The sequence below is a fragment of the Falco punctatus genome (assembly GCF_963210335.1).
Source record: "Falco punctatus genome assembly, chromosome: 4".
Classification (NCBI taxonomy): Eukaryota; Metazoa; Chordata; class Aves; order Falconiformes; family Falconidae; genus Falco; species Falco punctatus.
The window spans coordinates 84,456,276-84,477,595 of NC_137583.1; the positions used below are offsets into that span (position 1 = coordinate 84,456,276).

The 21,320-nt window shown below is 42.6% G+C and overlaps 2 protein-coding genes across 6 annotated transcripts in view; both read left to right on the forward strand.

The window, feature by feature from the left end:
- Window positions 1-19,656, forward strand: part of ITGB8 (integrin subunit beta 8) — a 69,388-nt gene extending 49,732 nt beyond the window's left edge. The window contains exon 15 of one of the 3 annotated variants that reach the window (XM_080385211.1): window positions 19,533-19,656. In XM_080385211.1, coding sequence (XP_080241337.1) covers window positions 19,533-19,622 — 90 coding nt within the window. In that variant the 3' untranslated portion in view covers window positions 19,623-19,656. Of the gene's footprint in view, window positions 1-142 lie in introns of all 3 variants that reach the window. The other 2 variants (XM_080385210.1, XM_080385212.1) reach the window with 2 other exon arrangements.
- The window catches only part of ABCB5 (ATP binding cassette subfamily B member 5), a 72,054-nt gene continuing 70,376 nt past the window's right edge, over window positions 19,643-21,320 (forward strand). For 2 of the 3 annotated variants that reach the window (XM_080385204.1, XM_080385207.1), the window contains exon 1: window positions 19,648-19,766. The gene's annotated coding sequence lies outside the window, so the exon portion shown is untranslated. Of the gene's footprint in view, window positions 19,767-21,320 lie in introns of all 3 variants that reach the window. The other variant, XM_080385206.1, reaches the window with a different exon arrangement.

A 21,320-nucleotide genomic window follows, 5' to 3' on the forward strand; every position in this document is an offset into this window, starting at 1 on the left:
AGACAGTTTGAGTGAAGATCTGAATATGCTTGATGACAACCAAAAAGCAAGGATTAGAATGATGAATAAAAACTTTGTTAACAGACTTATTTAAACTAGTAAGGAATTAATCTGAGAAGTGGGTGGTTTCTTCTGCTTTCAGGTCTACAACAAAGACAAGAACCTTGGAAATACATTCCTGCTACCCTGGGTTTAAAACCAAACAGTTTTAAATGTATTGTATTAATTAAATAAAGAATCTAGTTTTACAGAATCCCAAATGGTCTGAAGCTGTGTTTAGAGTACAGGTACTGTCAGTGTGGTACAGGGGCTTCTGGCTGCTCATCTTCTGCTTGGGAGTCTTGGGGTGGTCCAGGCTGGGCTGGGCTGTATAGAGTTCGTGTTACCTAGACGTAGGCTGCCAGTCTGATTTATTAGCACTAAGAGGGCCCAACATTACCATCTCCTGGCCCGTCATCCCAGGGAAACTTCAGTGGGTGGCAGAGAGCAGTATCTTTTTGCAAACCATTTTGTCATCTACTCAGCTCAGAGCATAATATGGCCTCTGACTATTTTTTTGGCCTTGAACTGCATGATTCATGAAGGACAGTTACTGTTTAATAAAGATGATGTGTATGCAAGCTGATAAAACTAAATGATTAACCACAAAAGCATAATATTGCCAAGTTATATCACATATGCTTATTGAAATCAGTGCATCTGATGTATCTCTTTCAGCCTTGCAGTTTGCCAAGTCCCCCTTTTGGGGCCCGAAGTCTCATCCCTAAGCCTCCTGTTTATGCCTCAGCAATCTGCAGAGCCCAGGACCTGTTCCTGAGGGAGGTTCCTCTGCTCTTAAGGCTTCTCACAGGAGCAGCCTTTCCCACAAACTCACATCTGACTCTTTAACCTTTGACCATAGCCTTAACACATCCATCCTGAAAGCATCATCAAGGGTGTAACTTATGTGGCCAAACTACTGAGGAGCCAGGGGACATGTCAGAGGATGGGTCTTCCACAGAATTTTTAGACACACACCTTCGCTTTACTCTGCTCTGGACAAAGCATGAATTTCAAAAACTTCTGAAACTCAGACGTGGGGATCTCTAGATTATCCTTGTCTTCAGAAGTGTTTAAGGTCAGCTTCAGTCCTTGAATCAACCTGCAGCTGCACCCAGGTTCCGGTGGGGGAAAAAAAAAAAAAAAAAAAGCCAACTAAAATAAATACTTTCCGTCTTTCTCAGCTTCTTGTGAATCTCTCCATGTCTGAATTGGGCTATCAGAGAAAATTTCCTCACTGTGCCTTCTTTGCAAATAGCAGACACTGAATCAGAGGGCTTCATCAGCAAACAGCTGATGAATACAGCTTTTTTATTTTTGGGCAGACAAGAACAAGTTAAAGTCTGTAGTGCAAAGCTAAACTGAGCATCTCTGAACCTGGTCAGGCACAGTCACGTTCCTCTGCTCTTTTCCAATGTTAAGAAGTCATGGCTATTTCTTGGTGAACTAGCCAGTCCTCGGATACCCACAGGGATTCTCCTGCTGTAAGCTTCTGCAGGGTGTATGCAACATACAAAACCCAGAGACACATTTCCTTTCCAGTACCACCATTCCAAAGGCAATTTCTATAATTTGTAAATATTTCTTTGTGTATACCTTCATATGTGTGTGTGAGTATCTGCATATTCCATCCAAATTAACTTTTCCTCAGCATCAGCGAGTCCATCTCTGATTGCTAAATACCTGTCAGACTAAATTATGTACATGCACTATGTCTACAGGTATGGTCTCACATACCTTCTTTATATGTATTTAAAATGGGATTCCTACCATAATTTCCAACGGATAGCAGGATCTTCCTTTAAAACTTCCTATACATATCCCAGTGTTTGTTAATACCTAAGCTGCTATCGTGTTGAAACCATGACTTGAAGTGCTCCCCAGTGTTCATCCCCTTGAGTCTTTGTGCATGAAACACAGATGCAGCACCTTACACAAGGATTCTTGGTTCACAAAGAGGTTCTAATCATTATGTTAAAAATAATAAATATTTTTTTAGTCAGTTTATTCCTCATGCCTTTGAAAGTGAGGTCTTGCTTTTTAAATAGGAAAGAACCATTAGGTCAAAAGAAAGAAAAGACAATGCATCAGACCATTTTGCAACCAAAAAAAAGTGGCATTCTCAGAAGGAAGATTTATTGTCATATGACAGACTGAAAGTGTTTCACACTGCCTAAAATGAAAACCACAGAGATTAAATTCCAAGGGGAGGAAAAAGAAAAAAAAAAAAAAAGGGGGGGGGGGGGAAGAACAAAGAAACCTTTAGTTTCAACTATTTTGTCAAAGGTTCAATTCTGTGAAATTGCTGGGCCTTTGTGGTTTAGCTGAAGACTGTGTTAGTAGTGAACACACTAAACATCTTTGAATAGTGAGTCCGTAAGGTCCCCTTTGAGATCAGATACAAAACAGATTAGTAATATTAATATAACATGTGTTATATTCCTTCTTCAAAAAAAATATTGTATCTTACAGAACCTGTTTGGCAAGCTGAAACGTAAGAATCTTTATTTATTGTCTTAGCTGATGTTCCCTCTTGGATTTATGCTAGCAACTATTGTGGAGTGTTCTTACATTTTCTATTTATCCCTTTTTCACTCACCAAAAAATAGTTTGGATTTTAACTACATGAAAATAATGTATAATGCACTAAATTCCTGTACTACCCAGGAATTTTGCTTGTCTAGTTAGCTGGCTTTTTGTCATGTGTTAATGTACTCAGTTATTTTTTGGGTGGAGAAAAAAGGGAAAATTTAACAAATGGCTGTCAGCATCACATGAAATGTCTTGAAAGAACCTGTGTTACTGAGGTTTAATTGCTATCAATTAAGCTATTTGCTACCTTTGATGACCTAGTTCCTATGGAATTCAAGTGTTTTTACCTTGCCAAATTTTACTCCTTACTCGGTCAGTGCCCAGCTACTGGTGCTTGCCCAGGCCAGTGCAGGTACTTGCCAGCACAGTGAGGTCTGTGCTGTCCTTTGAACCAGCAAGATAAGAGAATTGTTATTCTTCAGAAAGCTTTGGCAAAGAAGACAGTACTATAATTTTGCCATGATTACAACTCCTGGGTTATTGACGTTTTATTGGATATAAAATTTATAGTCAATTTATACACAGCTACTCCTGAAGTCACCAGTATAGCATACCTGAAATCTTGTTGATTCTAAAGGATTTTTGTATGAGGGACTTGCTTGAAGAATCTGTTTGTTTGTGTTTTTTTAAATTAGAATCTTTTTGAGATATCCCTTGGAATGATATTTTTCAAATACTCCATTTCCCTAGGGTGCTTCCTTACAAGATGTTAAAATAGGATTTCATTTACAGTATTCACAAGGAAGGTTAGGTGGCACTGTGCCTTTCTCACCTTAGGGATACAGAAGCGACGAGTGCTCTCACAGCACCAGAACCATGTTCTGACAAGAGTATGTACTTTTTATACCAGTCCCCCAGGAGAACAGCCAGATTTTTTCAGACCTAGAGTCCACCTAGCCCGGTGTGGCTGTCAGCAACAGTGGAGACGAGCTGCCATGGGAAGTGCAAGTACACTCCCAGCATATATTACTTCCCTGAACATCCAGTCATTTTTCAGCTTAGGGAATTTCCTACATCTGATTAGTTTATTTAATCAGTAACCCTCATTTTCAGGTATGTGCCATTGAACTTACCTTAAAAAAAAAAAAAAATCCACCGTTTGGACAGCTGCATGAAGAACTGCTTCCTTTTGTTTTGAACCCAGCATTTTGCTTGGCGGCCCATACCTCCTGCATTCAAATGAAAAGCACATTTAGCCCTAGCCTCTGTCTTCTGTAGAACTTGTCACATCTCCCCAAGTCACCTTTCCTGGACTGTAGTCCAAGCATACATGGCCATTTTTTATGCTGAGGCCTTCCTTATCTTTGATCATCTTTGCTGCCCTTTTCCGATACTCTCCTATCACTGGCATCCTCCTTTCCTTCCTTAAGGATGAGTAAGCTATTTTCAAGATTCTAAATGTAGATGAACCACCTATTTACATAGGGACATAGCGATGTGAATTTTTTCTTCTTCCTTTTATAATGCTTCCAATTTTTGTATGACTTCATTTGATACAGAATTTTCATGTCTTTCTCCTTGACAAAAGTCCTATACTAAATTACCATCCTACCACATTTAGCTCTGAAGCCACTGAATGAAAAAGCTGCTCACTCACAGCTATCTTGAATGCAAATGCTAGCAATCTGGTTCCCCTTTCATTCAAGCGGAATCTCTCTTTTTCAGAGCTTCTGCTTAGGCTGCAAGTAGCACCTTTCCAAGTGAAGCAGAAATCTTGTCCAGATACCACCCTTCTAGCATTACAGCTCTGCCTTTCTACTTCTCTCTCCAGTCCTGCACAAGGTACAGTAAATATTTTAGAGAAAGTTCCCACCAAATTCCTGGTCTCCAGTTTTTGGGGGTTTTTTGTTTGGTTTTTTTTCAGAAAAAAAAAGATCTTTTGCCTCCAGAATTTCCTACCTTTCCTCTTCTTCATGAGGTTGATGCTCACCTAAATACTACCAGCTGCAACCCACAGCCTCTGAGGTTTACCAGCTTTACACTAAGCAGGCAAACATTATGTTTCTCTGTATGTCTGAACCCCTGTACATCTGTTTGCTGGATAAGAGCATCTTCCTCTTCTTCCCTTCCTGCTGGACATCCTAATTCCAGAAGGGCACTTGCATTAAGAGAGGGCACATATATAATCAAGCTAAAAGAAACTTGTTACTGTAGTCATGTTTCCTTTCACTTACTAGTACAACATCCCTGGATATCTCCTCTGTCAGCCTAGTTCTCAGCAGTACAATGCTTTTTTGAAGACTAAACTGTTCAGCGTCCCCAATGTGTCCTCAATTAACATCTCCATTAGCCCACTTTCCTCTGCGTCAGCTAGCCTACCCTGAGACCCATACACCCACATGCTGCGCTTCCCGCAGGGGAAGCACTGTTGCAAGTCTCCCTCTCCCCCTGCAGGAAAAGTACTTCCAGTGCTCTCCCTTCCTTCCTTTCACCTTTCCGAATAGGTGCAAGAGCAATTCCTCAAACAGTCTCTTTTGCCAGCTGCTCCTTCTTCCATTAACCTCCCATAGCACAAAAAAACCAGAAAGCTACCAACCTCTTCTGCTCCTGCTTCTATACGACAGTGAAAAAACTTGTCCAGCCACTTACTTCTAGACTCTTACTCACTCCATACTAGAGCTGGCCTTAACAGAGTAAGGCACCTGGGCCTTGCCTTTAGCTTTATACCTGTGGGTGGCTGGTCTCTTCCCACTCCCCCCCCCCCCCCAAACTCCTCCTAAACTGGGTTGCTGTCCTTGAATGCCCTTGGCTGGCTATTTAATTGCCTAATTAGCACCTTGGCACTATGCAGAGGGTTCTCGAAAAGGGAGAATTTCTTAAATGTGATATTGAATTAGCCCTACAACCTGCAGAGTTGTAAGAGGGATGTTGAAACAAATTTTATTTAAGGAGATTATAAGATTTACAACTGAAGTGATTGCAGCACTTTTAATTTTCCTGTAACAGAGCTATGTTCTTTAGCTCCTCACTCAGCCTATTACTTCTTTTTAGTTCTTCTACCTAGTTAGTCCACAACTTCCCACAATGGGGAAGGTACCTATAACATCACAATTACCCAGCAAATCTGCTGCCTGGTGGCTAAATTTCTCTGTCCATTTGCCATGCTTCATAGCACCACAGCTCCTTCAGTGTCTAAGCCTGTGCATTGATTCTGCATCCTTTGGGATCTATCCCTTCCTATCTCCAGAACTTCTGCAAAAGTATTTTCAGTGGAGGATGGAGGGGGCAAACAAAAAAAACCCAGCCTCAATCTGTGGTTGGATAATTTAGATTCAAACTCGGTAGATCTTAGAGAAAGGGTCTAGAAATCTGAAGAGATTTCAGAGTTGGGGGACCAGAGATAAGGGATTATGCCTAAATAGCAGAGATTAATGTTTTATATACGGGCCCTAAACCGTCCTGCTGTAAATGGTATCATCTGATAAGCAGGTCATTTGGTAAGTGAGGCTCCCCGAATTATAAGATGAATTTTTAATTAGACACAACTCTGGCAAGGGCAAGATTGTTTCTAAGACAAAAACTAAAATGAGACAGAAACAAAGGTGCATCTGAAAACAGTTAAAACCAGGATTATCATAACCTCTGTTATACTGACTATCACCTTAGAAATGGCCCTTTGGGGGTGGGAAATCATTATTTCACTCCTAGGCTTTGACAAAGTCTAAAGTTCTGATCTTAAGAATTTTGGCAGAGATTCCTCCAACTTTTGGCACAGCACAGGCCCAAATGCACTCCTACGTTTGTTGAATCCCAAGAAGTGGAAAATTGAAAAACAAGAAAAGACTGCTGGGATAACTCTGAAAGTAAAAGTCAGCACAGCGGGTATCTATTAAGATATTTTCCACAGTATGAATCTCTAAGGCTTTTCTGCATAGGGTGAGTATTTGGATGAAGGTAGACATCTTGACAGGCTGGAGGAATGGGCTGACAGGAGCCTCATGAAATTCAGCAAAGGCAAATGCCATGTCCTGCACCTGGGGCAGACTGACCCCTTGCACCAATCCAGTCCAGGGTCTGCCTGGTTGGGAGCAGCTCTACTGGAAACGATCTCGGAGTCCTGGTGGACACAAGCTGAATGTGAGACAGAAGGGAGCCCTGGCACCAAAGCAAGCCAACAGCATCCTCGGCTGTATTAACAGGAGTGTAGCAAGTGAAATGATGGAAGCGATTCTCCCTCTCTGCTTAGCACTCATTAGACCACATCTAGATACTGCATCCACTTTTACGGCCTCAGTTCAAGAAGGATATTGAGAACCTTTAGCAAGTTCATTGGAAGGCCACTGAGGTGGTTGGGGCTGCAGCATTTGCCCAGTGAGAAGAGGCCAAGGGAGCTAGGACTGTTCAGCCTTGAGAAGACGTGGCTTCAGGAGACCAAAGAGCAGCCTGCCATGCCTATGGGGAGTTTATCAAGAAGATGGAGCCAGCCTCTTCACCAAAGTCCATGGTGGGATAATGGACATAAGTTGAGACAGGAGACTGAGACTGAATATATGGGAAAAGTGCTCATTCTGAGGAAATTAAGCATTGGAAGAAGTTGCTCAAAGCAGCTGTGGGGTCTCTGTCCTTCAGAGTTTACAAAACCCAGCTGGACAATGTCCTCACCAAACCTGTTTAATGCAGTGTTCACTCTCCTTTGAGCAGGAGGTTGGAATAGTGACCTTGCAAGGTTCCTTCCAACCTGAATAGGTCTGCAAATCCATGATAAATGTGGAGCCTGCTTAATTCCCAAGATGTTGTTCTTCCCTTCCATTACCTACATGTACTTCAAAAGACTTACTGTATGCAAGTGGTAGGCCTTCTGCTAGCAATGGTTTACTAAGAGTCTGCTGAGAAGGAAAAGCTGTGATTTTGAAACTCCTTTACAAAGCAGACAGATATTCATTAAAGAAATAGCTATATAAGGAAGCCAAATACAGTGAAATTTATAGCATATGTTGATTTTTGTATGTGTATTTCTCATCTGGCCATGGATGAGTTTTGCTATCTAAAGCTAGGGACTGTATTCTGCGCTAAGGCATGTAAAAATCCCCTTAGCTTCAATGGGAATAGCATATACATAGCTGAGGGCATAGTTTGGCCCATGGTCAATAGCCTCCTAAAAGCTTTTTTCCTATTTTTTTTTTCCTTGCAGTATTCGTCTTTTTCCTTTCCAAAGGTTCTGATGTCATTCCTGTTGCTGCAGTTATAGAGTTCAATTTAGTGGGAACATCTTTGAAGTTTAATTAGATTTCTTGAGAAAGAGCATGGGTAATCTGAAATACAAATTCACAAGATTGCTTCAGGCTAAAAGTGTCATGCAGCAATATTAGACCAAATATTATGCAATTGCTCTGTAATTCATGCTCTCTTCCCACTCATGAGTTGGGTTTGAAAAACTTGTGGAATATGTATGACATATCAGAGAAGTGCCAAATGCTCCTCATATAGTCCATTTTCCCATTTCCTATGGAAAACATCCCTTCTCACAATCTTCCCTTTCCCACATTAAGTTGAAGTTTGTCCATTACACCAGGGTAGCATCATCCATGTCCATGGAGTTGCAAAGTGTAACTTGGTTCAACTGCAATTTAGAAATACTGTGAAGGGTACTGTCAGTTAATAGGGAAGTTGAAGGGGATATTACACACGCATGAGAGACGCCACCACAGGCTGATGTCCACCCTATGTTGGCAAAGCATGGAGTACCGGTGCAGAAAATTTTCTATACAGCGTCAACATTGGCTAGAAGTGGAGACTGCCACAAGGCATGAGAAAGTAACAATACAGGACAAAATGTGCTTAGGCCTCACCTCACCGGCACCAGCTCCACAGACGGGATAGCTCCTGTGGCTTTCCCAAGGAAAGCCTCGCCTGTACGTGAGATCTGTTCTGACTGCAGCATCCAAGGTCAGGTACAGACTGCATCCATAGAGCAAGAAGATAAAATATTATAAAATAGACATAGCTGGCATCTGTGCCCTTTTTCTAGACACACATAAGTGATTATGCAGAATTATTCACATGACTATAAAAACTTGAAAATTGAACCTTACAGCTGTTCTGGTCTTGTCTGTCTGCTATGGTGCTTGTGGTTGGTGTGAAATCACGTCTGATTTGCCTCTGGAGGCAGGGGCAGAGGGCAGGGAGAGGAGGGAATGAGATTACACACGCACATGCCCATGTGTGGTGGTTTGGCCCTGGCTGACTGCCCACCAAAGCTGCCCTGTCACTGCCCTCCTCAACCAGACAGGCGAGGGGAAGTACAAGGAAAGGCTCTTGGGTCGAGGTAAGAACAGGGAGATCACTCCACAGTTACTGTCATGGGCAAAACAGACTTGACTTGAGGGAATTAATTTATTAACATTCAAATTGTTAAAAAAACCACCTTCCACCCACCCCTCCCTTCTTCCCAGGCTCAGTCTCACTCCCAATTTCTTTACGTCTTCCCCCTGAGTGGCAAAGGGGGACAGGGAATGGCAGTTGTGGTCAGTTCTTCACATGCTGACTCTGCCGCTCCTTCCTCCTCACGCTCTTCCCCTACTCCACCATGGGGTCCCTCCCATGGGAGACAGTTCTCCATGACTTTCTCCAATGTGAGTCCTTCCCACGGGCTGCTTTTCTTCACAAACTGCTCCAGTGTGGGTCCCTTCCACGGGGTGCAGTCCTTCAGGAACAGGCAGTTCCAGCGTGGATCCCCCACGGGGTCACAAGCCCTGCCAGCAAACCTGCTCCAGCCTGGGTTCTTCTCTCCATGGGGCTATGGGTCCTGCCAGGACCCTGTTCCAGCACGGCTTCCCAGGGGGTCACAGCCTCCTTTGGGTGCATCCACCTGCTCTGGTGGGGGTCCTCCATGGGCTGCAGGTGGGGATCTGCTCCATTGTTAACCTCCATGGGCTGAGGGGCACAGCCTGCCTCTCCGTGAGCTTCACCAGGGGCTGCAGGGGAATCTGCTCTGGCACCTGGAGCACCTCTGCCCCCTCCTTCTGCACTGACTCTAGTGTCTGCAGAGTTGTTGCTCTCATGTAGTCTCACTCTTCTGTTCCTCTGCTGCAGACTTTTTATTATTCCCCACCTTTTTAATGTTATCCCAGAGGCACTACCACCATCGCTGATGGGCTCAGCCTTGGCCAGTGGTGGGTCCATCTTGGATCCAGCTGGCATGTCCTCCATGGGACATGGGGAAAGCTTCTGGCATCTTCTGATAGAAGCCACCCCTGTAGCCCCCACCACCACCAAAACCTTGCCACACAAACCCACTGCACCACGCTTTACTCAGGTGACCCTTCACAAGGCACACTGGGCAGTGCTGGGGAGAGACGCTGTATCCCTCCTAGCATCACTTTACTCATGACCAACAAGCAAGTGCCTCGGCTTTGCAGTGCAGAATGGAGTGTGGCATGGACTGCTTTTATATTACAGCAGCATCTTGTTTGCAACTGCAACATTTTCATCCCAGAAGATCCTGAAGTGTATTTACAATCTCTAAGGTAAAATTTACGCATAGTAACTTACTGTTAAGCCATATTCAGTCTTCAGTGGAATGAGGACAGCAAAGCTTGCATCAGGCTTGTCCCAAGACGTGACTGTCTCCATGGGCTGAGCCCAGCCATGCTCATCTTGAAACACCACAGCCACCGAACAGCCTAACACTGCTGCACTTGAGGAGGGGGTGCTGAAAGAAAGGCTCTCCTGGCTGAATCGCTGCAAAAAATTAACTAGAGAAATTGTAAGACCACAAGATGAAATGTCATTGACACACCAGCTTTAACAGCCCATCAGCTGAGCAAAGAGCAGGGCACCTCAGTGGTGGTGCACGTCCTTGGTTCATGTCTGCTCAGCACTGTCGCACTGCTCTGCCAGGGATGGGGACTCCAGGGCCACCTCCTCCCAAACCCTTTCCTTTCTTACTGAGGCACCAAGCAGGCGGGACCCCATTAAGATATCAGGAGACTGTATGTAGCCTAGAGTTGCATGGCCACAAGTCATTACTAACACGCACCGAACAGTCAAGGAAAAAACAGCTGAGTTTTCCATATAAAAACCTTGAACTGATACAACAGAAACCATAAAATGGGTATGCATGTTGCTCAAGGTCATACAGAAATGTTTCTTCTTTTTTTTTGGTCTGTTTATTTGTTTTCTCCCTCTGGGCATCTATAGCATTGCCTAAGCTATTGAGATGCAAGAGTAAGATTTTTTTTTTTATTAAATTGGGATCCTAAAGGGGAAGCTCTTCTCATAAATTCTTGAGGTGAAAACAACTGCAGGGATGGGCATAACAGAGGGAGAGACTTAAGCCCTTAACTGCTGTCTGATAGTTTAGAAAAAAATATTTTGGTAGGGAAAAGTATGATTACAAGAAAGCTTAATCCACTGTCAAATATTTTACTATATTTCAAAATCAAATTACAATCTCCAAGCTATTTTAAACATTAAACAGAGGAATATAACAGAGAGATTATATAAACAAAGCAAAATGTAATGCTGCTCATAACTTTAGGAAGGCACTCTGATACTACAACAGTGAAAGCGGGGGGGCGGGGGGGGCAGAGAGAAGGAAGATACACTAGATATATGTATATTCTTATTAATGATTTTCTTTTCCTGTCAAAAAATGGACTGATTGATAGTCTAAAGTGAAACTGCAGTAATGTTGATACTTCAAAGAAAAAAATATATTTAAGATCTCTCAATCTGGTACTAATTTCCCATCTTATGTAATAAAAATGTCAAGAATGAGGCTAAAGAATAGTATTGAGTTTAACTTAACTTTTGCATCTGTGCCTTCTCTGATGCTTTGAGATTGCTTTTTAATTATTAAAAAAAAAAAAAAAAACCACAAAGAGAAAGGTAGAAGTACCAGATTAAGACACAAACTGAATATTTTTCAAAAATAGCATTATTAACTTGATTTGTAAAGGACAGCTCCAATAAAACATTTTTTAAAATAAATTCTAAATTAATGCATATTCATTCAATCTTATGTAAAATTCAAGCTAGAATACAGCACATACCTGTAGGAATTGGAACTAATGGAAAATAGAGTTGCAATTAACTTTGCAATGTTTAAAGTTAACATAAACCAGGCCTCCTTTCAGTTACTTTATTTGCTGTATATTTATAGAAACACATGTCATCAACTTACTGGCTTATGTTTTTCCACATTTTCAAGCATGAGTGCAACAGCTACATCTTACAAAACTCAGCCTCTCTGTAACTACTCCTGTCTAATGGGTCAATGTATAATTCCCTGGGCAGGGTCTGCAAGGAGGAGACTTAGAGAGGTGACCAGTGACCCACATCTTTATCAGCAGGTCATGATGATGGCAAATCATGTGGTTGCAGTCCATGATATTTCCTTTCTTTAATGAATATAAGGAAATTTAAGATCCCAGAAGATAACTGGAGGTGAGATGGTATTTCTTAAAATAAAGGTAAAAAAAGAAAAAGAACACTTTTAACTTTTTTTTTTTTTTTCTTACAACTTAATCCTGCAATAGGTTGTGTACTAACCTGGAAACAACAGGCACAAACCACTCCTGAGTCCAGTGTTCTCCATATTGGCAAAGTGCAGGTTCTAATGTCTGCGTTGTTCACTTTGCAACAGGATAGTAAAACGGAAGGGCGAAATCTCGCAAGACTTAAGTCAATAGCAGGTCTCTCAGGTCAATAACACTACGCTTTCATCAGGTGGACAAGAAACTCAATGTTGCAACCCAGGAAGGTAGCCACCTAAGGACAGCTTATACTGGCTTCCTTTGCACTGTTTTGTCACTGGTGTCAGAAGAGCCCTTTGTGCCTCCAGCCAGGATGTTCACTTGTAAACTGTGTAGCACAGACCTGTCATTCTGGCATTGCAGGGAAGGTGACAGCAGTGTGTCATGAGTAAAGTTGTCTCTACTGGGAAGCCACTTGGCTTGTTTCAGATGGACATGAGCCTTTTGGGTGACCAGGAGAACATGGCTTTGAAGCAAAACATGAAAGACACCAGCTTGCCAGTACAGATGCACTCATTAACTTCCTATAGATGCCATATTTACATCCCACAAAGCTATCACACATTTAAGTATTCACATGACAAATTAGCACACCATGAAAAATATTAACTATCCTGAATACATTGCCCAATACTTCGGTTTTATAACATGTTCGAACTCTTAGTCCATAGTCACAGTCCTTTTCTTAGGCAGTGGTAGGAGACCTGCAGTGCCTTTCTTCTAGTGGACTCATGGACATGAACGTTGCACTCAACTGTTACTTTTGAAACAGATAATAACTCTGATAGTTAAGGAAAAACAAACTATTAAACATTAAAAAGCCAGGTCCATCCAAGCATCATTCAGTGTTAATCTAAGTGCCATTTACAAAACTGGAGTTATGCCATAATGAATCGGGGCTCAGAGCTATGCACTGTAAACAGATGGTTGTAACCAAATATACGCTTTAATTTACACAAAGGGATCTGTTGCTGTTTGTGGGTTGCGGCATCAGTAAAGCTCTGAGAATAAATTAGGGCTCTACAGTATATTTATTTTATGGGCTCTATCCTCCTGACAATTGCTTTAAATTCTTTATGAGAAATAAGCACTGATAGTCTAGAATGGAAGGCTATTATGCTCAAAGCTTTAAATTCAGGGACACCAAAAACCTGCTCATTTTGCCTGCAGTTTCAGTAGATCCAAATAACTCTGAGTGTACCTTTAACTCCGTTCAAACTGGGGTTACTAGTTGTACCACAAGACCAGCCCAGATCCTGGTTTATCACCCATTGTGCCGTGGGCAGCACAAGCCCCAAACAAAAAGGCAGTCCCCACCCCAGGTGTCCTCTGAAGTCAGGATGATCCATTTGGGATGGTATGGACAATAGGAGCATTGGTTTGGGGGCATTCGGTAGTAACCCTGGGGTGACAGGTAGGAACCCACTCTCCATCATTTGGGGAGGGCCATGCAGACAGGCACAGATGCATGCGGAGCAGTGGGAGGGCAGGAGGGTAGAGTGCTGCATAGGACCCACCCAGCCAAAAAAAAACCCAGTTGGACCTCTCTGACCTATCATGCTTTCCTCCCCACTTTCTGTAGCAGCTGGTTTATAAACCGGGAGGAGGATGAGAGCAACATAGCAGTGCCAGGGGCGAGGGCCAGCTCGGGCCAGCTCAGGAGGAGCCCCATGGGGGAATCCCAGCCCCAGCTCAGGATCTGGGCACTTCAACCAGTGCCCCATCATCACGGCCCCTCTGCTCAGCAGCGTACACACGAGCCAGCCGCTGCCCTCTCTATTAGTGTATCATACTCCTCTTTGCCTCTTTTTCTGTATTTTAAATGTTCTGAGGAGAAAGAATGAGGATTCCTAACTCATATGCCTTCTATAGGAGAGCCGACTTGTGCGCTAGAGACTGATGGTGTGCTAGGACTTTTCTTCTCCTTACAGAAAAGTGAGCTCTTCTTTTATGCTCATGCCTTGGGTTTGTGTAGGAGTCTTTGGTAATATTAAGTACAGGATTTTTTTCAGTTTCATCCAGTGGTTTTAGGTCTCGGGTACTACTTCTTTTCCCTGTCAAGGGGATCCCTCCTCCACACATGAACCGGTCAGCTATTCATACAAATACTGTTTATTCTTCTGGTTTTGAATTATGCCTATTAAAGAATTTATTTTGCTCTAAGAGCAGTATCTCTGGGATTTGGAACTGGCCACGTGCCACCGTTTCCACATGCGAACCCTTGGAGCTACTCTCAGCCTTTCCATCACGGCATTGTGCTTCTACAGCCTTCATAGGGACTGTTATTTATTTCCTTGTATTTTGATGTGCATCTGAAACTAGGCAACTGATTGTACCTTTCAGACTTTAAAATAAGTCAAAAAAAATGAGTCATGGATCCGACGAAGTCTGGTTGCTCTCCATCCACCAGAAGTCTCCTCATCTTTCCATGTTAACCCCAGCAGCCTCTCTTGTGTCCCTGTTTTTTTTGGGTGGCAGACCAGAGGCTGAAGCAATGCATGCGCTGATCGTCAGGCTGGTGTGCTGACAGGCCAGCCACAGCCAGCTTGCGGAAACAGTAAGGGGACACTGCTGTTTCCATGTCTTCTGTCCCCAGGTACCGTTTTATTCCACCCCAAACTGGGAGAAATTTCTATATTTAAGAACTGTAGGCTGCTGTCATCTTTCAGAAGTTACTAAAGGCAAACGGCCAACTGAAAAACTATGTGATCGTGCAAATCTCTCTTTCTCCTGCTTTTTTTTAATTGTTATTTTTCAGAAAACCACAATAAAAGTTAAATCAGCAGTCCTTAAGCTTTTCTGTGTGGTTGATCTGAGCAAACAGTGGTGCCCACCCACTTCGCAGTTGTCACTGGGTTTGTATCTCCCCATGAAAACAGTCAAAATCACAGCTGAAAATGGAGTTGGGGAGGAGGGGTCCCATATGAGCAACAGGCTGCCAGTAAAGCCCATCAAAAGGATGATGCTGCTCTTGCTGTGTATTATTATTGTACTACCAAGGTTGACTATCATCCTTATATGTCTGCATTTTTCGAAATACTGCTTATATAACTACCAACGTATCTCACTGGAGGTAAACATCATAGCCTTACAGAAATCTTACCCGCTTTTCCGCAAGGAGGAAAAAAAGGTGTGGATCCAAAGAATGTCAGCAAAAAAAAAATCAAGTAATTACAGTACACTGAACACCATGAAACAGAGGCCTTGAAACAAAATAGGCAATGATGTTTCAAAAAACTCAACTGGGAAATCAGGGACACTTTCATAATTTCAATGTTTAGACCTATTAATTGTAACTTATTTTTTTAAAAAAATAAGTATTTGGTCAAGAAGCTTAATTTCATTTTCTTAGTCCTTTATACTTCTACATGTTCATCCTTTTTTTTTTTCTTCTTTTTTCTTTTTTTTTTCATGAATCTCAAGACATTGGAGCTGCATAAGCAGGAGGGAAAACAAAGTTCAGTGTTATTTCAATTGCTCAAATAGTTGTTTTGGTTGATTGATCTGTTAAAGCAGTAGTGTTTGCGGGAAATCATAAATAGTGCAATGACAAACTCTACTTCCTACTTGGTGTATGACTTTGGTTTTCTAGTTTGGTTTATTAGACTGTAAATAACTACCTTGCACCTGGCTTGATTTGTTTATTCCCTTGCATCTGAAGAAAAAAACAACCCAGTTTTGCAATAGTTAAATAGAGCAATTGTGCCATCCAGTGGCTGGCTAGGTTAACTCATTTCTTCTCCTTCCACATGACCATTTGGTATTTCTTGTTTCTTATTCAGAAAGTCTGTAATTACTGTAATTTACAATGTTCATTCTGTTGCTGCATCCCATTAATACATTATAAAACATTTATTCTAGTCACACTTTTTTCCTAATATCCTACTCGGGCTGAAGGCTCAAAAGAGAAGAAAGATGTGCCATATACCCTTCTGGATTAATAAGAGATTAAGTTACGGGTTACTACACATCCTATCATCAAATGTCACGGACCATTGACAACAGTGAGCCAAGAAAAACATAGCTCTTGACCTATCTGGTCTGCTGTGCCCACAGACCATGGCAGAACCTTTGCTGAAGTGCTCCCAGTACAACTTTTTGTAATAATAACCGTAACTGAGTTTATAAATTGGTTTGTGAAATATCTCTGTGACTGAAAGGAAAAGTCAGAGGGGGCAAAGAGTATGACAAAATAATCCTGCAGTATGATTACATTCCTATACGATCAGTCTCACTCATTTCACCACCGTAATTTCTAAAGTAATTCTGTGGAGACAAGGTGAGATCTGGTGCTGCCTGAGTCTGTACGGAGTGCAACGGGAAACATGGCCATGAGTCACAACTTGGGAAAGGTCTTCTCATTTCCAAACCAAAGTCCACTGTACTCACCGCTGAGGAAGAAGGAGCTTCCTGGTTGCAAAGGTTTGCTGATGAACCACAAGCCTGTTTTGGGGGGAAGCCTCATAGCGCAAATCGATTTCTGGCATCCACGTGAAGCCCCCGATTTGGACGAAAGCAGCACATGGGAAAGAAAATAACAAGCAGAAGGTGCTCAGTGGAGAGGAAATGCAAGGGAAGAGGCTCAAACATGTATAACGCTACGCAGTTGCTATGGTGTTGAAGAAGGGGAAGGGATTCTGATGGACTATGCTGGCTCCTTGTTCCTACTACTGTGCTTTGAGACTTTCCATTCCCCTGAAACAGTAGCCTTGCGCAGGTAAAGTTGCACATCCCAGGGACCGTCACCTTGAGAAAAAGTGCGTCATCAAGATAGAGCGGGGTCCTCATGCTGTGAGTGCAGCTCACGAAGGGAAATCTCACCGTCCCAGCGTACATCACAGCTTGATTCTCGTACAGGAGCCCTGTGCTCTCCATGACCCTGGCAGCAAAGGGGAGGGGAATGCCTGGCCGCCTCTCTCTTAACAGACAGACCGTCATCTATTTTCACTTGACTTTAGTTGCAGTTTTTCAGTTTCCTGGTCTCTGCACAGTCCAGCTGTGGAGTCCTTCCAGGAGTGGCATAAACACATGCTGTGATCCCAAGCAAAGCACCGGACTCCAGCTACAGCAGCCAATCCAGTCCCCATTCTGGAATGTCCTCCCCAACCCCCTTCTCCACTGCATTCCCAACATAGGCGTGACTCACTGTATCTCAATGTGGTTCTTCGAGGATTATTTCCCAACATATTTTCTTGAACACAAGCAGCAACTTCCCCTAGGCCAAGAAGAACTTCCAGGGAAATCTCTGTGTAGTGCTGCCCTGCCTTCTGGGGACATGAATCACTGCACATCAGTGCCTGAAGTACTCCGCCATGCTGTGATACGAGAGATTAGTTAACATGCTGATAATCCTTTTGCTACAGAGACACAGGAAGGCTTTCCCACAAGGAAACTCTTTGATCTAAACAAAATTATATCTTGGCCTGAAGTTTAGAAGGTGGCTATAGATTTAGAGAGTGTCGACTTCTAGAGGGCCTATCTAAGAAGGACTTCAAACAACTTTTCTCCTGGCAAGAATCCAGCATTTTCAAGGCTTCTTAAAAACAAGGCAGCAAAATCACTGGTCGCTTTTGAAAATGTTGTGTGAGATACTTTGCCCGTGATGCACGCAGCGCATTTACAAAACAGTGCTTGTTCACACCATGCTTCCACACCTGGAAAGAACGTTCATACTACCGCTTTTATTTTAAATATCACTAGTTCTTCACATGCGAGAAAGATTACATACAATATACTCTATATAGATTATTTATATTATGTTATGCTATGTTATGTTGTATTGTATATATTACATTGTATCATATTATTTATAATATATACAAATCTATTCTCAGAAATAGATAAAGGGGGGCAGAGGGGGAAGAAAAATCCTCCCCAAGAGCAAGACCCAGCCTCCCAGGGCAGATGAAGAATTCACTGTTCTGGAGCCCTTTGAAGAAGGAAAGCGCTGACAGTCGTCACTATTTCACTCCCACTGAGCGTGTGTCTGCCGGGCAGACCTCTGCCACCCCTCCTGCATGGAGCACGTTGATCAAATCCAGCTGAAGTTGGAGCCAGGTGTGGAAACAGATTTGTGGCTGAGATCAGCTTTGCTGCAACGACCATGGTTCAGATCAAAGGAGAAAAAAAAATCAGTTTGAGACCTTTTGAAGAAATGTTATTGAATTTTTACTGAAGAATTTTTACTGGACAGATGACCTACTGTGGTCTGGGAAAGCTTAACTCTTTCTTACAGCCTAGATGAGTATTTTATGGTTCTATAGTATACTGCACTCATCATATTTAGCACCAAGAGAAGAAAGCAGTACTAGTGTTTTAACATGGCTAATACCCTGGCCATGCAGTTAATAATGAGCCAAATGAAAAGAAGTGCTGGTAGGGATATTTGTCCATTCTCACCGTATTGCTAGAAGCATTGGCACAGCTTTTTGAGTCAGCTCTGAGTAGGAAGGAGATAAGGCCTTGATGATTAGCTAGAGCAAGTCTCTCTCACGGAGGTTGTTACAGGAGCTTTCCAATTTGCATGAACTCCTGAGTGTTAGACTTGGTGGGGGACATTTCCTGAAAGGCCTATAAAGGAGTTTGGGGTTTTTGAAAGTTCTCCATGGTATCTATTACCCAGAAAAAACTCAAAGCCGGTCTTTTCATGATACTTAGTGGTTTTCATAATCTTATATACCACCCCAAGCTGGTGCGGTCCCTTGTGGCTGTGCATTATTAGCAGATGAATTGTGTGCCTGGTGACAAGAAAGTAGAAGGGGCAGAAGGCATGCTAAATGCCCCCTGCCTCATAAATGCACCCTGTTGATGCAAGGTTAGAGCTAGGCTGGACCTGCAAGCAAGATGGGTGAGCTTTCAGTCCACTGGGTTATGCGTATCTTCTGTTACCCCACTGTGTTCAGATTCCTTGTGTGCTGGGTTTTCACGGTTCGCTAATTAAGTCCCTCCACTCCTTTCCTGTTCTTTTTTGCCTTCCTAAGCCTGGCTGCCCGTGTCCCTTCTCAGGGAGTTCTTGGCTCTGCAGGCATGAACTCCTGTTGAAGTTAAAACTAATCTCTAACAGTTTTGATATGCCTGGGCCATCTTCCAGGGTCTGCTCTGTAAAAGCAGAAACACAGTGATGAGTCAGGCTCATGCTTTCTAGGACTGTTATGTTTGTCCCATCTTTGACTTATCTATAGCAGAAGACAACAGCCAAGCCTGACCTCTTCTTAGGACACATTTATTAGCACAGCATGAAATGGATGTTTTCATTTATTGTAAAAAGAAATTGTCATGATATCAAGTTTGTAAGGAGGAAACTTTGTCAAAGGCAATAATCAGAGATGATTCTCTGTCCTCTTCCGGCTATGAATTCTTCTGTGGCAGTAGTATTTGTGAGTTACTCTGACACAAATTACTCTCAGTAATTAATTTCTCTTGCAGTGGTCACCACCCAGGGGAGGATGCCAAACCTCTTTTTGTGCTGTCTCATTATTCAGAAGTAATGAGCATGCGTACCCATTGCAGCTCTGACTCCTAACACTTCGGACAGGAAGGCAGCTTCAGGAATAAACTATCAGAACTCAGCAACAAGCTTGCTTTTGGATGCACTGTTTCGTGTTCACATCCAGATCTACAGCTACTTGGTGACGTGTTCACTCACCGTCTAAGGTTACGGTAAATAGACTTTTTCCTCATTTGTAGTACTGTTGTCCCACATATAATTTTCCTGCTGTGTTTTCCAGTGGACTTTTCATGTCTAAGATTCTCTTGTCTTATGAATTCATGTTCACTTTTAGAGAAATTATGGCTTTACTTTAAAAGTCTTCAGTAGTATGTTGCATCAAAAGCTCAAGACCCAGTCAGCAGTTACTGCCTGCTTTTAGTACTGGTGCAGAGTCTCAGAGATGCAACAGCTCTCCAAATTCTTTCTAACAGTCCTGTTCTCCCAGAAGTATTTCTGTTGCTGTGATTACTGATTTATATAACATAACTGTGAAGAGAAGCAGACTACCTGGAGGATAATCCAAATTTGTAAGAGGCTACCTGACCTTAACCTTTCATGAAGCTGCCTCCAAAACTTCCCATTCTCTCATTGTCTTCTTCCACACCTGCAGCATCACTAACCTTTTGAAGAGGAAGTGGAACAATTAAGTAGACAAGCTATGGGTTATTAAAAAATTGATAGTGTTAAAAGGTACAGGCTTTTTCCCACCACATCTGGCATTGGCCTTCTTATGACAAAGCAAGGAGTTTTGTAAGTTGTTTCCTTAAAACTATTCCTCTGCCCCTGACAACATCTAATGTGTAAAGTGTTGGTTCAAGGACTGGTTTTTATACATGCCTAACCATGACGAGCCATAAACACACATTGTCTGGTTACAGGTGAGTTACCAATAAGGCAAATGATTACAAATGATTACAAGAGGCATAAACTCTAATTGAGAGATGATCCTCAGTCAATGTTAGTAACAACCACACACGGTGTAACTTACAGATCAAAGTAGCCCCAGCACTGCTGTAGCTTTCATGGCTTCTAAAAAAATTTCTCCCATTGAAAGCTCGCAGGCTTCATTTCTGCCTGATTTTGGTTGATTTGATGAATTGCTATTTATTTTGACGGGTTTGATTTTCTGTTGTTCTTAGGGAGTTTGATACAATTTCATACTGCTTTTATGGGAGATCTTTATGGAAATACCTTTGTCCCATTTAGGGATGACTCACCCCAAGGTCCCCAGGCTCAGGTGAGCAAAGTGCAAGTAGGCCTTCTGGGGTCATCCAGAAAGAACCCAGCAGTGGGGCAGATGTGCACTAGCACATGCTTCCATGTGTGAGGCCAAGTGGTGGCTGTCCAAGGTGGATCACCAGCAGGAAAGAGAGGCCCCGCACCCCATGGAGCATGTCACACTGCATACAGAAACATCATGGGGCTAAGGCTGTGTCAGGGCAGGGGCAGAGCAATGTGGAAACCAGGCCTTTTTCTGTAGATACACTTTAAGTCACCAAAGTGCTTTAATTTGAGTTAGTCCAAAACAGTGAGAGTACCAGCACTGCGAATACTCATCACCATGAATGATACAATGTGAAGATGAAGGGCAAAATGATGAAGATTTTCTGGGGTAAGGTCAGCAGAGTAAAAAAGAGAAACCAGGCACAAAGGAGCAAGGTTAATGCAAATTTTAGCTCACCTTACTGTAGGAGTTCCTGGGCAAATACATTTTTACCATGGAT